The 17,165-nt window shown below is 36.5% G+C and overlaps 1 protein-coding gene across 4 annotated transcripts in view; it reads right to left on the reverse strand.

The window, feature by feature from the left end:
- Nucleotides 1–17,165, reverse strand: part of HGF (hepatocyte growth factor) — a 59,412-nt gene that overhangs the window by 7,183 nt on the left and 35,064 nt on the right. For 3 of the 4 annotated variants that reach the window (XM_085298893.1, XM_085298904.1, XM_085298885.1), the window contains exons 8-16: nt 14,165–14,339; nt 12,085–12,212; nt 10,466–10,568; nt 8,258–8,397; nt 6,068–6,106; nt 5,497–5,593; nt 2,673–2,747; nt 1,931–2,077; nt 1,134–1,240 (exon numbers count right to left, since the gene is read on the reverse strand). In XM_085298893.1, coding sequence (XP_085155019.1) covers nt 1,134–1,240; nt 1,931–2,077; nt 2,673–2,747; nt 5,497–5,593; nt 6,068–6,106; nt 8,258–8,397; nt 10,466–10,568; nt 12,085–12,212; nt 14,165–14,339 — 1,011 coding nt within the window. Of the gene's footprint in view, nt 1–1,133; nt 1,241–1,930; nt 2,078–2,672; nt 2,748–5,496; nt 5,644–6,067; nt 6,107–8,257; nt 8,398–10,465; nt 10,569–12,084; nt 12,213–14,164; nt 14,340–17,165 lie in introns of all 4 variants that reach the window. The other variant, XM_085298898.1, reaches the window with a different exon arrangement.

Consider the following 17,165-nt stretch of genomic DNA (forward strand, 5'->3'; position numbering starts at 1 on the left):
CCTCCTTCCCCGCCTGGGATGCTGGGAGGATTACACTAAGTAGCGCGTAAAACACCACTCGAAATCCTCGGACGACAGACGCGCTGCCTATGCGTCGTTACACAACGCTGCATCCCGCGGACCCCGTTAGGGCCCCCCTCCGCCGCCCAGCGCCGCGCTGCGCGGTGCGCGGCCCCGAGAGGGCCAACGCGGCCGCGGGCCCCGGCCGGCAGCGGCGGGGGGGCCGGGCCGGGCCGCGCCGCACGGCTTGCCACCCACGGCGAAACGCGAAGTGGCGGCGCGGGGGACAAGGAAGCGCGGCCCCGCGGCCCTCCCGCGCCTCCGCGGTCCCTCCGCGGTCCCTCCGCGGCCCCGCGGCAGCGCGCCCGCCCGGCGGCTCCGGCGCTGGGGCGCAGCAGCTGTTGGAGCGACTGCTGTCAGCTGGGCGCTAGTAGCTTTATCAGCAGCACGTAATTAGCCAGAGAGCGTATTTACCAGACTAAATAAACGTCTGTTCTCCCACATACTTGTATTTAGCTCGCGCAAAACCTGTGTTTAATAAACATTAGCAAGGTTGCAAAGTCAAGTACGCCGAAGTTGGGGAGCGTCAGACTGCCTGTGTGTGCTTCCTTCACTGCCTTCGCGCCTGCTAATTAAAATAATGGCTTTGATTCCATGATTTTATATTAGTGTGGGGTTTGTTGTGTGTGTTTTTTTTTTTTTTTGCTCCCTTCCCATACCCCCCCCCTCCGCCGCCACAGGGCTGCCTGCTTTGGGATGCAAAAAGAAACTGTTGGAATAGATGAATCAGAATTTTTCAAAAAGGGGTTATAACTCTTCAAAACAGTACCGCCAGATTTTTTTTAACATGTACAACACTATTTTTCTCCAGTTAGTTCTTTGAAATGTTTGAATCATTTTGCCTGTCACTGAAAAAAAAAAGGGGGGGGGCTCGTAGAAAGTATTTTGAATGATCTTAGCTAAAATACTTAAAGCTTTACAAAATTGTAAAAAAAAAAAAAAAATTGCTTTTTATAATAAAAATTGCTGGACAACCCTGGCATTCAGCAGTATCAGTAGCCTCACTTACAATGACAAAAAGAAGGAAGTAAGCTGTCAACATATTCATTTAATTTTTAAAAATTGTTTCTTACATCCAGTGTATCCCCATCCATAAACACTGCAAGTGGTCTTCTCTGGAATGGTGCATCCAGAAATAGGCAACCGTATTATATCCACAAAATTTGTCAATATGGCAGGTCTGAAAAGAGAAAACAAATAATATGTATGATGAATTTTACTTGGCATTCCAAAGTGTATCTTAAGAATTACATTAAAATCTATTATAGACCAAAGCAATTAAAAACTGCKCCAATTTTTCTTTCTTTCTCTCTTTTCCCTCTTTGGAGAATATGATAGATCTTTCTACCTATTTTTTTTTGTGTTACAGCTGTGAATTGTCAAAAGATTTCTTAAAATCCTGTCACCGCTTTCATGCTATTTAAATTGAATTTTCCTCTTAAAAGTAAGTAATGATGAAATTTAATTTGAATAAATAGTTTTGATAATGTGGAGATAGTTTAAAAGTTCATATATACACAAAGATCTCAGTTACAATCTGGTGCTTGTTCTAAAAATTAAAACCATATACTATTTTTTTTTTCTTTTTAGCTAAACCTGCTTATCAGGAGAAAAATGTGGTAGCATCTGTTTTCTAAGTAAGGTAGATGAGCCTGCATTTCTGCATATATCATTTGAAAAACAGCCACTTAAAATATTCATGCTTTAGGCTGATGAAGTGCCCAGAAACAGATAACATGAACAGTATTTGTCTTGTTACAGCTGGAAGTTTATCCTATGGAGACGTCGTCCGCAGTACTACAATTTGCAATGCTTATTTAGGAAGGCTCGTGAGTTGAAAATCCCAGGGTTAGCGATAGTAGCAACTAACCTGCTAAGTTTCAGTAAGACCAAATCTGACCCTTCAGGTCCATAGACCAACTGGGAAATATTCAGAACTTGTTTATGCTTCTCCTCTCCCCTTCCTTTGATATTATGGACTCCAAGCCAGGCTTCGTAATCTTTCAAATCTTTGTACCTAAATGAAGCAAAGCTGGTTAAGATTTTGCAGAGAGCATAATAACAATAACACAGAAAAACCCCTGCTTAATATCATTATGCTAAAAGATCTTAACTAATACTCTTCAGTAGAAAAGGGTCTAGACTGCCAATYGCTTTTCCAAAATCAACATGTTCAAATGTAAGCTTTTGGCCTGAAGCCRCTACATAGTTTTATCTTTAACTGTTATTAAAATGTATTTTTTGTTTCCTAATAGTATCCAAATATTTAGATCCTTGGACAGTATGAACCTTCAAGTTTTTTGAGATTTGCCTGAGATTTCTATTTTATTCAGTCCTGTTCAGCAGAAGTATGAGATTATTTTCATAAAGAAGTAATTGTCTAGCCATTGCAGTTGGAAAACATGTTCATACTTCTATGTAAAATAGCCAGAGATCTTTTAGATTAACAACAACAATAATAGAAAATACCAGGGTCCCACAGGACTTTTTATATCTGAAGAGCAGTGGTAGAGCCAAACAGGAGGGAAAACTGCCACATTTAAATGCAAAAAAAGTGTTGTGCTGCTGAAAATACATGTATTTCAATATTGCAAAACTACAGGCTACTGTACCGAGAAGGGAAACACTGTCTTGCTGTTAGAACCCAGTCTTCCTTTATCAAAGAACCTCCACAGATATGCTTATTCCTGAAAAGAAGAAGAAAAGTAATAGTGTTTGTTTMTACTCAGTCAAAAACTCTAAGAGTACTTTTACTGCCAGCTTTCACTTATTTTCTTCTCACATATTTTTAAATGAATTAGTGCTAGTGAAAAGCCACTGAATAACAGCGCCTCGAAAATTCATCTGTGTCCCTTTGCACTACAGTTCCAACATAGCAACATGGCTGCACAGAGGTTTGCTCCAAAGTGTGTAGCCCAGAAGGTGAAAGAGAAATTTGGTTACTCTGTTCATTTGCTGATGAACAGCTGGTTCAAAGTTGRATCTTTAATACGGGAAGTACATTTAGAAAAAAAAAAAAAAAAAGAATTCTTTGTAATAGGAACTGGACTGAAACTTTCAAGCAAGCCCCAAATGCCACCAGATGTAAACAGCACTTGGTCATTATTCAAGTAGGTATTATTCAAAGCATTGACCTCAAGGTGGAGACTTTCTGTGTGATTACCAGTCCTATGAGACTTCAGTCCCCACATACTTCAGTTGGAAACAATCTGCAATGTATGACATCCTACATGTGATTATAGAAAAACTGCAGCATAATATATCAAAGAAAATTCAAACAATTAAACATGACAGTTCTTTCAGGAATAAAGTGTGTGGAATGTGGATTAATTAGTTTCCTTCTTTATGCCTCCAAAATCACATTTATTTTCTACTGCTCTTTGGAAAGTGAATCAGAATTGTCAGCAATTTGGGCAAAGCTTAAAATCTCACAATTTATAAATTCAAATCACACAAATGTTCACAGCTTTTCAGAGTACTACTGGAAGGAACCCAGACTTTATATGCAGTTCAAAGGCAGCAGAATAACAGACGCTAGCCTTTTTTTTTTCAGTTGTGTTTTGGTTGAGGAACAAAATATCTCATCCAAAAAGCTGCATTCTTTTTTAAATCTAGACTGCCCAATTTTATTGTAAGAATATCATAAACAGGATTGTAAATGTGTGTTCATGCATATTATCTCTATATAACTGTTCACAACATTGCACCATCTGCTTTAGAAGATTGACCAGTACACATACAAAGATTAAAGTTCTCATTTATCCACATCCAGAGTAGACTCTCTGAAATAGATGGAACTCCTCCAAACTTACTTGATTATATCTGATAATAGAATCTATACCAAGTATAGGAGAATATGATGTTGTATGTCATTGATTTATTTAATATTTAGAAGTGGGCWTCAGTTGCCAAATAGAAACCAAGTTTGAAAGCATCACTAAGCCTTTACCATTCAGGTATGACAGTTGCATTTTGAGATGTATGATTAGTTTTTGCTGAATAAAGATTAGGATTCATTTATGAAACTTTCCACATCGCCATTAAAAGTCCTGGAACCATTAAAATTTTGTTTCAGACTACATTCTATTGATTCCTTTGCAACAATATAAGAACACATTCTTATGCTCACATGTAATATATAGGAAATATATTTTGCCACTGAAGTATTTCAGGAATCCCTATTATATAAAAGAATATCTGATCATTTAAATACTAATTTTCTTGGTAAAATTCTGTAGCATAGCACAAAGCTCAGATTCAATTAACTTAGCATTGGCTATTTATATTTTAGGTATCCAAGTACAATTCCCCTTACCTATCTAAAAGTTCCTCGGTCATCAATATRTAGATACCTATATAGACAGTGGAAAAATAAACATTTCCAGAGAGTGATTCAGCCCACCTATTTAGGCTTCTGTTCCAGAAATAGAATGATATTCTTCTAGAAATGTCTTTCTGAGCCACTCTGTACACTTCTAGAAAAGTCTACTTCTGATCTGAGGCCATACAATGTACAGATTACCAAAGGATGTGAAGAACCACCAAAATTTCTTCAGTTCATGGAAAATAATGCAGGAATTATGCTGCTAGTCTTTCCTTTTACCCTASGTTTTCAGTTAAGACCTGACAGCATAGTTTTAAAAGGAACTTCAAATGACAAATTATGAGCTAATAGTATTGCRCTGTACTTTAGTCTATATTACCAGACAAAAGATTTTTTTTCCTCTTGATAGAAAACACAAGACTCATGTGTAAGATATTTTCTATTATCTATTAATGATTTACACTTCAGTCTAGCTGATGAGTTAAGAACCAAACAGTACTGAACATAAGAAGCTTTAATTCTGTGTTCTGGCTTTTATATAGTAGCAAAGTAAGATCTTGCATAGAGTAATAAACTTTTCCAGCAGTACACGTTTGGGTCTTGTTTTACAGGGCAAATATGATTTCCTTATAACTCTCACTTTTTTTAATACAAACTAAATTTCAGTTTCATGCAATGATAAGAGCAGAAAGCTAAACTTGACATGGATGTTAATCTGAATCCAGTAGTTTACAGATAAATGTACTGCTGTTAAAATGCAAATATTCACATGAAGCTCAATTTTTTTATAACAGTCACCAAAAAAACCAACCAAAAAAGATTAATGCTGGACACTAAGCCAGTGATATGAAAAGATCTGCAGTAGCTAATCTAAAGAGAAGTCTATGTATGCTTTACAAGCTCTTATTTGTAAGTTAGCAATAATAAACATATAACCATTTCATTTACAAAGAGAACACTGTGGAATCACCAGATGTTCCAGAAATGCTATTTTCCACTTCTACAGGATTTAAATGAAACAGTTGTAAAATTATCGTGGTCTTTTTCTATTGTTCCAAAAACAAATATTCCATTAGATGTATTGTCTTCTTTCTGTGCAAAGTGATAGTTACCTGTAGGTCAGACTAACCATCCATCCTTTGTTAGTTTGTGTTGGGTTTCCGTTTACAACTCTCACCTGTTTTGTTGAGGCACAAGGAATGACAGTATCTGAAAGCAGGTCCAGAGATCACATTTTACTAAAAACAGCGGTAGGAAACCTGTACAGTTGCACATAAGGACCACAAGAAGGTCAATATTTATAATGAATAGGGCTTTCTTTCTTGAGCTAATAAAATTTATTTCTAAAGAATTCAAATTACTTCAGTGGAGATGAGTTCAGTCTATATCAATATTTATGGGGGATTCTAAAATACAGATATTTTAATTGGTTTATTGTGGAGATTCACATACTTGTGAAACAAACATTGAAAACCACTTCCATATCTCACCACTTGCAAGACAGGAAGGTAAGAATATAGTTAAGAGAGCTATTGGTAAATCAAGGAATTCTATATTTTCCTTTTGTAAAAGTGGTTTTTACCAAGCTATATGTTATTTTATATTTTTAATTTTGATTTTTTTTTGGCTAGTCTTAGAGGATGCAACACATACAACACACAGTACATTTGCTAACTTACTTACCATCTAAATTGGTTGTGATAGGAGTTGTATCACCTTCACCTAGACAGACAGATAAGACTTCCATAAGACAAAAGAATTAAAAGGCACCTAAAAATTGAACAGTGTCACAATAAAGTAGAAAATGGCATATTGTTAATTTTAAGAGTTCACAAACTTTAAAGCTTTGGTGATTTTTGATCGGGCTGTAAAGGTACCATTTGGTAAGGATTAACAAGAAGGCAGAATTTCATTCCAATAGAATGGTATAGAATTAAATATTTTTCAAGTATTTTTCTTCTTGTCTGAGTTTCAAATACATTAGATTACCTGTTACATTCAATTTATATGTTTTGTTCAAAGAAGCCATTGTTAGAAATGGAATTGTGATTTTTTTTTTTTTTTTTTTTGGTAAGTTTGCAGGAACTATAGAAGTCGTGATGAAAGCCAAATCATCTCTAGTGTAAGTGTGCAAGTTCCTACTTTCCTTAGAAACCTTTGAAAATTCAGCAGTTCTTGTATGTTGCTATCAGCAAAAGCTTAGCTTGGTCAAAATATATTCTCCAAAATCTGGTTTGGTTCTATCCTGTAGTCCAAGTCAAAATGCAGTTACAGTAAGTCTCCTTAAGTGTTGCTGAATACATTTGCCTTCAGTGAAGTGGTCTGCAGTGTGTCCCACTGGTGTAAGCCAGAGGTATGATTGTAGCTCCTGAAAATTTGCACAAAAACTTARAACTGTCTCATATGGTTATTGACGGAAATCTAACACAATAGTATAGATTGTTATATATACATATAACATATACAGATAGATATATAAATATGTAGTTCTATGGATATATAGATATATAGAGATATAGATACATAGATGTTATGCAGCTTGATCAGATCAGCTGTAGGTACTGGGTAGCGGTAGCTGACAGTACTTTGTCTGTATCTATTAAGTTGTTATCGCTACCCAAATAAGCTACTAATAGTTTAAAACTAGTCTACATGAGTTAGGGTTGTGAACTAAACATATTCCATTCCTGAAGTTTGAATCCAGAAATCACAATACTCACCATTGCCGTAACCCTATAAATGGTTGCAGTGAATATTTCCTTAGGAATTCTTAGATGCAGATAATGAACTCGGAGTAAGTGAACAGAGTTTATATTTCTTCAGCTATTGCACTTCATCTAAACTGACACAAATAACCTTTTGCACATTGTGTTTACCCTCCACATAGATGACAAAAATCACCTGAGACTTCAAATATCACTTCTTAGAGCTGCTGCAGCTCAGACTATGAGAAAGTGCAGCATGTTGCTGCTAAGAATGAATATAACATTATTCTTGACCTCTAGAGATCACAGGAATGCACTGAAAAACCTGATTTACCATTTAAATAACCTCCCAGGATACACAGCTCTGTAGTTTTGAAATACAAATTGTATTGTATTTGCAACATCTTAAACTTAAGTATGAATTCACATTCTTCTATACAATTTTTTCCACTTAATTTCTGTTAATCACACAATCCCTTACGATTTTTTCAATTTTATTTATTTAAGATATTCTGGGTTTTTTGTTTATTTCTTTTTTTAACAGAAGACTTCAGTGGAATGATGTTTCTAATTCCTTCTAAGAGGTACATCATCCCATAAACATCTGAAATAGAATATCATCTATATAACACATATACTCATCAGTCTATATAAACAAATGCATGTATGCATATATGTGTATATATGTATGTATGTTTGTGGAGAGAGAAAGAGAGAGAGAGAGAGAGAGATTTGTCCTATTTTACAAACAAGTATAGAACACACAAAGAAACTAAGAAGCTTGTAACACAAAAGATCTCTCTCCCTGGGTTTCTTATGGCCACCACTATTTTTCTGACCAGTAGACACTTCTTTGTGTCCTTCCAGCCTTCATTCAACAGTTAGATCTGCTGGAAGATGTTTGACCATTTTTAACAGCCCTTTTATGCTCCTGCTGCGTAAACAAGCCTTAAAATCTCCAAGTTGGTCAAGGAAAAGGATCGCTTGTACATATATTGCACAAGCAGCTTTTCTCTGTTCCTTCTCAGTCACGCACAATTGATTCTTGATAGAATTGCGCATTTTCTGCTGCCATGAGTGACAGCCAAAAGGTATACATATGCACGTGACACCATGGCTTCACTGAGACTGCACAGTTGGCAATGCCCGAGGCACACTGAGTACTCACATCGAGAAATAGGGCAGTAATCCCAGGGAACAAGAGGATCATCTGTGTAACACCAGGGACCATGAGCATCATCATCTGGATTGCGGCAATAGTTTTTCTTCAGTTTACTAACATCTGGTTCTCTGAATATTGGTATATGCCTACAGGGAAAAAAATTCAGAGTGATGAAAAGCTTTATACTATAGCCTAAATATTCAAAGGTTGCTTTGCTCTGCATTGTAGTATTATCTGAATGAGAAGTGTACAGCTCAAGCTGGTTAAAATCAAAGGGAATATGGACCCATATATTTGCTGGACCTGGGTCCAAGTTTCCTCTGGTTGGTATTTTAAGCACTGTGTCCACTGGACAGCTGGGAGTTTTCTCTATCCCTCACTGAAGCTGAAATCCCTGGATACCCTAAAGAGGGCTTTTTAAACTGATTGGAAAAGTGTCTATGTTGCATGCAGCAATTCTGTAGGCCTGTTCTGGGAACACAGGTACCCTCTCACTGCAGGTGAACAGTGGCAGAAGGGGAGCACTAAGTCTGCACAGGATAAAGCTAGCAAAGGAAGGACAAATGTGAGAAAGTTAACGGGACTAAGGAGGAGGCAAAGAGAAAGATGAAGAGTTCAGACAAGCTACTGGTAGATCACTTAAGTTGTAACCTCCCTGGGCATCTAACTTAAGGTGGGGCTTTGAGGCTGAGAATCTTAAATGAAGAAAGACGGTTATTTCTGGCCTGTCACATAGGAGCATACGGGCTTCTTCGGTTACAGCTCTACTGTTGCCTTAGCTCATCACCAACCATGACACTGCTTATAGCATGTCTATAGCTGGATTAACCTCTGGAGTGACATAGAACCTCCCAGATGGAAAAAAAATTGTGGAAGCAAGGGAAAGAAAGGCTGAGATGATATGAATGCAATTGCATCGAGTATTTGGATGCTTCAAGCTGTCTCTTTCACAGCTCACTACAGACTTAATAGAGCTCCCAGAAGTCATAATCTTACAACTTCTAACTCCCTTCATAGCCCCCTTAGATGAACAGCAGACTGGAATATGTGTGCTCTCTCCTGCCCTAACTGAGTAGGGGAAACCACATAGAGCCCAGCTGCTGATCTGAGACAGTGCCTCCGAAGTCCACCTCTTGCAACGCAGCTCCCCTGAGGGCAGGCTACGTGCTGTCAACTGACTGACAGCCAAGCCTGCAGCAGGACTTGGGGACAGGCAGTCCCAAAGGGCGATGGCTAGTCCATGGGGCAGTGTGACCGTGGTGATCTTGAGCCCCAAGTGCTGGTATCAAAGGCAAGATAGAAATAGCCACGTCGTCTTCAGAAACTAGGTGCACGGCAAAAGACAGAGTAACAAATTTCATAACTCTCTAGTTAGAAAACTGTTAGTTTTCTGGTAGAACGGGAAACTGTTTCTGTTTGGGTCAGTAACRTGAATGACATCTCAGACAAAGAGCAATTCTTGATGACTCTCTGTTATCTGAAAGTCATCATTCCTGTTATTCCTGAAACCTATTAATCTCCCTTTAGAAGAAGCAGAGATAACATGGCAAAACCTGACCTGTATAAAATAGTCTTGGAAACTCACAACTTCCTTTGGACTACTGCTTCATTTTTACCTTAACAAATATATTAAACTAATTTGTCATTTCCACTGCTTGAATAGGAAGCCAAAGCAACGATGAGCAGTAGAAATTGCAAGTTTCTTTAATGGCATCTGATGCCAATGGCATTAGATCGTAGAACCATAGAATAATCCAAGTTAGAGGGGTCTCAGGCGGTCTCCTGCTAGAAGGAGGATCAGCTCAGAGCTTCTTTATGTTCAGTACCTTGAAAGAGGAAAATGTAAATGAGGAGCAAATGTAATATGACCTTCCTCAGCCGTGTTCCTTCTATCCCTCTCACAGTGAAAAAAACAAAARAACAAAAACTTTAAAGGATTTAAAGGACAGAGATGGAGTGGACTAGGCCAGTAAACTAAATGCTAAGAAACATCCCAAAGCCTGCAATAAGTGGTTAGCCTGAACAAAGACATGTTGTGTAATATATTTAAACATTACAAAGAAGGAAAAAAACAAAACAAAACAAAAAAAACTAAGAGCCCCAAGGCATAAAGGGCTATTTTAGAATCTCTGCAGATGAAAAAGAGATGCCATCTGGAGGCAGTGTTTATTCAGGAGTCACTGAACCATCTCTTTCTGTTTCGTGTGTACACACCTACGTAAATCTTCAATATTCTTGTCCCATGTGGAGCAAGTTAACCCAAATCTTGTCTTGGATAAATTCCCCATGTAACTCTTGCCATTGCCACGATAACAATCTGAAAAAAAAAGGTTGAGACAAAAAGAAAAAAAAAAGAAAAGAAAAATGTAGAAGGTGATTGTGTAACAGTCAAAAGAAAACTCTTCCTTTCCATCACTGATCCAGATAATTAAACACAAGTGTTGCATTATCAAACACTATATAATATAAATCAGACTTCAGTAGAAATCAAACCAGAAAGAAAATGGGAGAAAGCTTTCAAATTTAGATATATAATTCCCTGATTGAGGCCTACATTCTTAGTGCAGTAGCCTTTTAAATTTTATCTTACTTAAGAAATTGGGAATTTTTCCTTCATAAATAGTTTGTTTATCGTTAATTTACAAGGCTTACACGGAATATTTTAAAAGCTGTTAGGAGGTGTTCTATTAAAAAAAAAAAAAAAAAAGGCTTATTCTCTCTCCCCCCAAACCAGATGTTCTACTCTCTCTGGGAACAAATAATACACCGAAGTGTGGATTCTGGATACAGGCAGCACTATATAATTCTAAATTTAAGTTCTACTTTGGTAAAATCAAAAAATCAACATGACTTTAATTTTAATGTAATTCAGAAACTTTCACTGCAGCAGAAGTCATGTTTAATTCATAATCCTTTATCACAAGCCTTTTTGAGACTTTTCAAGAGGATTGTTTAAAATGATCATTACTATAAGGACTTTTTGTATAAAGCATTTCATTTCACATTCATCAGTATTGTTACTTTTTGATAATTGATACTCTAAAAAAAACAGAATGAAAGGTAAAACTGAATCCTTGCTCTGACAGAGCTCTCCTAACTGCAACAATTTCAAGTCTTAGGAGATAAATTGACTAAAACTTAAAGATGGGGTTATTATTTTTTATCTTAATAATTAATCTTTAATCATATTAAAGCTACTTTAAAATAGCTTTAATAGAAGGTTTGAGCCTCATTTTATTCTATGATTGACACCAGTTTTCAAGYGACAATAATAATTGTAATGCTGAGACCTAACGGGAAAAAGTGTGGAAATATTTACCTGAAGCCTTGGAGTGGATTTTACAGAYCTATGTAACTACTTCATGCTAAAAGGCTATGTGGGAAGTTGCTTATGGTTGTTTCATCTCAGCTTCTTTTAGTCAATATGTGCTCTATGAGAAAAACAGCATATTTGGTGGCCTCATATTCAGTTTTAAAGGACTACCAACCAAGAATTCATGAGAAAACATCTCAGCTCTGAAAAAGATCTTCCAATTTAAGAAAGATTGTGGATCAGATCTCCAACTACTATAAAACCTTTCAGATTCACCTTGTCTAAAGATCAGATCCAATAACAAATCTTTGCTGCTGCTTTCCCTGTTGGAATTGAAATATGGACTGAGAAATGAATCTCATTTACACTGTGATGAATCCCAAGTATGCAAATAAAGCTGAGGCGGGACTACACAGGTGCAATGCAGATGTACTGAGATGAGCWTCTCCTGTTTTCAGGACTGTCTATCTGCCGTTTGGAAATTCACTTAAAATTGCTTTATCTCCTCTCCCTCCGTTACCTTGTTCATTTGATACATCACACTTAGGAATCTGGGAGCAATAACCAATCCGGATGTTTGGGTCAGTAGTAAAACACCAGGGTGATTCAGATCCATCTGGATTTCGGCAGTAGTTCTCCCTCAAATCCCTATAAAAACAAATAAGTTAGCTTACAGCARGGATAACCTAAAACCACTGATGCATTCTATCACTTTTTATTATGAATTAGCAACAATATAGGCTCCTTAGGGTCTGTATGTTACTGATCAGTGTCAAGTGCAGGGAGATGAGAAGCCAGTAAGAATATACTGTCTGGTAAAATATAGTAACTGTAACAGGAATATAGTTATGGGAATTCATTTTCAGTGGACCTATGTTTTGACTGTCTGTAAGATTTTGTTTGAAGATTAACAATATTTTCAATATAGTTTATTTTTATTCAGGAGTTTTCATCAAAAGTTGAATGCAAAGTGGCACCGGGTACACCTGCAATCCATTACATGTGCTTTCAAATACAAACATTACCAGAGTACTTAAAATTCCCAGTACTTTGATTGTTCTATTGAGCTTAGAGAAATGGAGTCCTGTAGATTGTCAGTGATTCATTTAAGAAATCAAATCATGGAATATGAAAAAATTATATTGAAATTCAATGCATGTGTTACCTTTAGAGTAAAAGCTAGCCACAAGGGAGTGTCTTTAAATGTCTCTCATGGCTCAAATTAAGTAATCAAAACTCTTAAATGTACATTTTATTCTCTCATATCCTGACAGTTGTTCTGTGTAATTCCCTATCTCACTACTTTTCTCCATCAGCAACATTTACTGACAACTGACTACTGAAAGGGTGAGCACGATACCCTAACTGTTATCACATGAGCTTCAAAGATTCATAAAAATGATTTTGCTGGTATTACTAGAGCTATTGGCCTGAGTAGCCACTACACTCTCAAGTGGCAGAAGAAACAGTCCTAATATTTTAACTACTCCACTAAAACTATACAAAGGCCTAATCATATAATACTGTTACAAAGGTACAAAACAAAGTGGTTTAAGTGATAGTTTGTCTGAGAAAATCCTGTGGGATCAGGCTAAAGCACTAACTTCYAAGCTCAGGAAGATTCTGAGGTTGATAGAGGAAGTTCAGAGTCAGTCCTGTCTTCTTTTAAATTATTATTGTTAATTATTGTTACTTTTTCATTAGTTATGATATTACAAAGAATGTTTGATCAATAAGCCTGACAATAACGTGAAGGGATTAAGGCAACAAATCTCTTTTTCTCAAACAAGCCATTTTTAGAGTCACAGTCAGAACTCTGGCTGGAATCTTCTCTTTATCTCACAAGACCACACCATTAAATTCAGGCACAAGGCCAGACTGATATTTAGCCRTCTAAAAGTTATCTAGCTTACACTGGACTTTGATCCCATGCTGGTTGTCTGGGATTCCTTTATGCTCAGTGAAGGCACCTGAAGAGCACGATTACAGTAAGTATCAAAAATAAGTAGATGATTCATGTGCTGGGAGTATTCCTCTCTTTTTATTAAGTGCAGGGGAAGTTTAGATGACCAGTGGTCATCTAGGTGAAAGGGGTCATATTCAGGGGAGTAGAATTACATTTGTAGTGAGACAGAAAAAGCTCCGAAAGGATGAAAAATGAAAGAAGTGTTGCCAAATATTATAAATGTCCAGTCTTGTCAGTGAAATTACATGAGGCTAAAAGGGGAAGACACATTAAGTTAAAGTCAGCTTCAAAACTACTGACAAGTACTCGCCTCTGAGAAAGAAAAACAATCTTAATGTTTTTTGTAATGTACCAGCACTACTGGGATTACGTCCCAGTCTGGAAAACATCCATACATTTCACAATCAATAAAATGGTGAATATGTGCTTGAAGAAAAAGCTTAGCAAAAAAAAAAAAAAAAACCACGGTTGATTTTCCCAAATTCAAATAGCTCCCAGCATCATCAAACACAGTAGAGGTATGGGATTGCAGAGTGAGGGACAGTGGTCACCTGGCCCATTTTGATGAACAAATTTCTAACTTGCAGGCATGGCTCTTTGCCCACTGCAGTAACACCTGCATCTGCCCACTCACTTGCACTTGAAGTTTTCTGGAGTGATGTTGTGCTGGTGAGGGAACTGAGAGTCCCACCGCTGGCACTGGACTCCACTCCATATGGTGTTCACGGTGCCGCGGTAGCCCTCGCCTTGGCCCTGGCTGCACGCTGATGTCTCGGCCACTGCATCGGTGCTGTTCACAACGCTCGGATCTGCAGAGGGAGAGGAGAGTCGTGTCCCGCTCTCTTAAGACTGCATCTGCCTTGAGGTGTCAGGTTTGAAGTCTATATTGCAGTTCAGGCTGTGGCAATTTGAGTCTTTTGGTGAAATTGCCAAGCTGAATGCTTTAAAAGAATAAATTTCTCCTTTTCACATTTACAATGCCCATGAGATCAGAACTGGATTCTTCAGGCCAAGAACCTGAAAAGTCTACAATATTTAAGAATTCCTATTTAGTGAGGTATCTGGCCTATTCTGTGAAGTTGAACATCAAGAAATATTCTTAGACACCATTTCCAATTCAACTAATACTCTTTCATTTGCTTAGCTTCACACAGTTGAGTGACCACCCATGTTCATACTGTTAAACATGATAATACGCTTCCAGGATTAGAGACCTACTGATTCTCTCCAAAGAATTCCCAGAATATCAGTGATGGGAAAACAAGCACAAATTAATGAAAAATGATAAATCCTACTATTAAGTAATGTCCTAAATCCTCCTTGAAGCTTCTCTTTTTATACTTCATATAGTTAGAGAAAAAAATTGCCAAGCTTTTAGAAATCAAAGATCAGTATTCTCTACAGAGAGACAAATGTTTTAAAGACTAACAAATTCATCAGACTCAAGATCTTTTACAGATGTTGATATGCTCTGTATTCATTCTGGTGTGGGCTGTCTTGAACTAAATTCAGAAAAACAGTGGTTTCTGAAATGACTCATTCACATAACTTGAAAGTCTTTTTTTTTTCTTATGCAATATCCGTAATTGGAAATTAATTGCATAGATATTGCATCAGATATATACAAAATAGTACAAAACTAATCAGACTGCAGTAAGAGCAATGTCTCTGCATTGTTCCCAAAACTTTACAACTTAATGTTTTTGTAAGAAACTGTCCATCTGTTGGCAGTTGCTATTGTTCGCAAGACTAATTTTATTAATTACCTTACCAAGTATTTCTTGCCATCAATAAGTATATTAAAGTTTTAAAATTACTTTCCTTCTAATGGTCCAGTGATTAGAACAATATTCATGTGTTTTATTTTTACTATGGCTAATTCCTAGTAACTTCAGCCAGTTCTATGATCTTGCAAAGAAAATGGGTCTGAAGAAAACCAAATGTCGTAACAGATGGGTTTGGATTATCTGTTTTCTAACCTTTTACATTACTGATCACTTTCATGTCAGATTGATAACACCAAGTTTTGCGGTTGTATTATACATTTCTCTGTGCTGGAGAAAATTTCCTTTCTTCTCTTCATCTGGTTGATGTTTTTACATCAATGGTTCATGATCAAATTAATTTCCTGCCCTTCCTTCCCAAGGCACTTCATCTGCAAAGGTTGTCTTGTTTCAACGGGATTGTGAATTCCAAKCTCATTCCAAAGTCAAAAGGACATTGCACTGGAAGTATTACAAACTGGCTTCTGAAGGCTGACACACTGCACCCTTTCTGGTGGACTCATCAAAAAGACCTGGGGCAAGTAACTATATTTTTCATCATTGTTATACACTTTATAAATAATTGGGCAACAAAAAGAGGAATGCATATATATTATAGAAGTATACAGCTATATATTTCAGCTTTCCATCATCACTAATKTATGAAAACAGATTGGAAATATATTCTAAGAGTGGTCTAAAGCTCATTAGATTGAACATCATAATACCACATTCAAGTGAATTATATTAACCTTTTCCAAAAATGTATGCATCACTTTTTTATTAAAAAATGAAACAGATATGGTGTTTAAACTGGAAAAAATGAGTCATCCATAATGATAAATTTCATCATAAATACAGCATCCTGACTGCATAATATTCCCTAAATGAATAAGGAATAAGTTCTAACCATAGGACTCTAGCAAAAGTCTCCTTAAATAATAATAATATCAAAAAATCATCTTAATAAGAGCTAAGGTTATCTTATACACAATAAACCTTATACAAAGGGTTTAATTATACACAAAAAATAATATTCAACTGTAATTAAATAGTATAATACACATTCTCCATACTCAGTTATACTATAAAAAAAATGCATTCTTTCATTGATGTAACTATTTATTTTAAATCATAGTCCTGAAATAATTAATACATCAATTAATTTAAGTGAGGCTATAGAGTTATTTCTAAGTGTAAATCTTCTTGTCAAATATCTACAGATAAACAGCTCAGTCCTAAATCTTACATCAAGCATCTAGACATTGGTCTCTATCTACAGATCAAATTTATTTCACTTTTATGTATGTCAAAAAGCTTGGTTTAAAAGAACGTCTAGTCGGACAAGCTAAGCTTTAACTTTAGYATAACCAAGCCACTGCTAGGAGGCCTTGTATTATAATGGCTAAAAGTGAAATAGTCTCAGAATCCTCAGCGCATGATGGATTACCTGCTACCACTTTGTGGCAGCTCTCAGTTACCATTATTCTAATAACATTTCAATGTTGAAGAGAATCACTAAAATATTAGTTTTATTTGAATTAATAATGCTGTTCTTTAATTCAGAAAGCTCTACAGAACTCTCCACAATCTTCTCATACTATACAAGCTGCATTTTCTACAAACTTTTAGTCTTTATACCTTCAAACATTCACCATCAAGTCCACAACCAAAATCCAGTAGTGCAAAGGTGTCTTATTTGCATAAAACTTTCCATATTACGATACCTCTAAATAAACAWTTTTACTAATATAGGGCTGATGAATGTATTCATAGATGGTTAAGTAAAAAGATAAAAACATTATCCTCAGATTCATGTGTAACGCTAAAGACAGTCTCCTCAGTTCCAGTACTCACAATAATGCCAGCATG

The sequence above is a fragment of the Rhea americana genome, unplaced genomic scaffold, assembly GCF_003343005.1.
Source record: "Rhea americana isolate MKP2758 unplaced genomic scaffold, rheAme1 scaffold_1, whole genome shotgun sequence".
In the NCBI taxonomy this organism is placed as follows: domain Eukaryota; kingdom Metazoa; phylum Chordata; class Aves; order Rheiformes; family Rheidae; genus Rhea; species Rhea americana.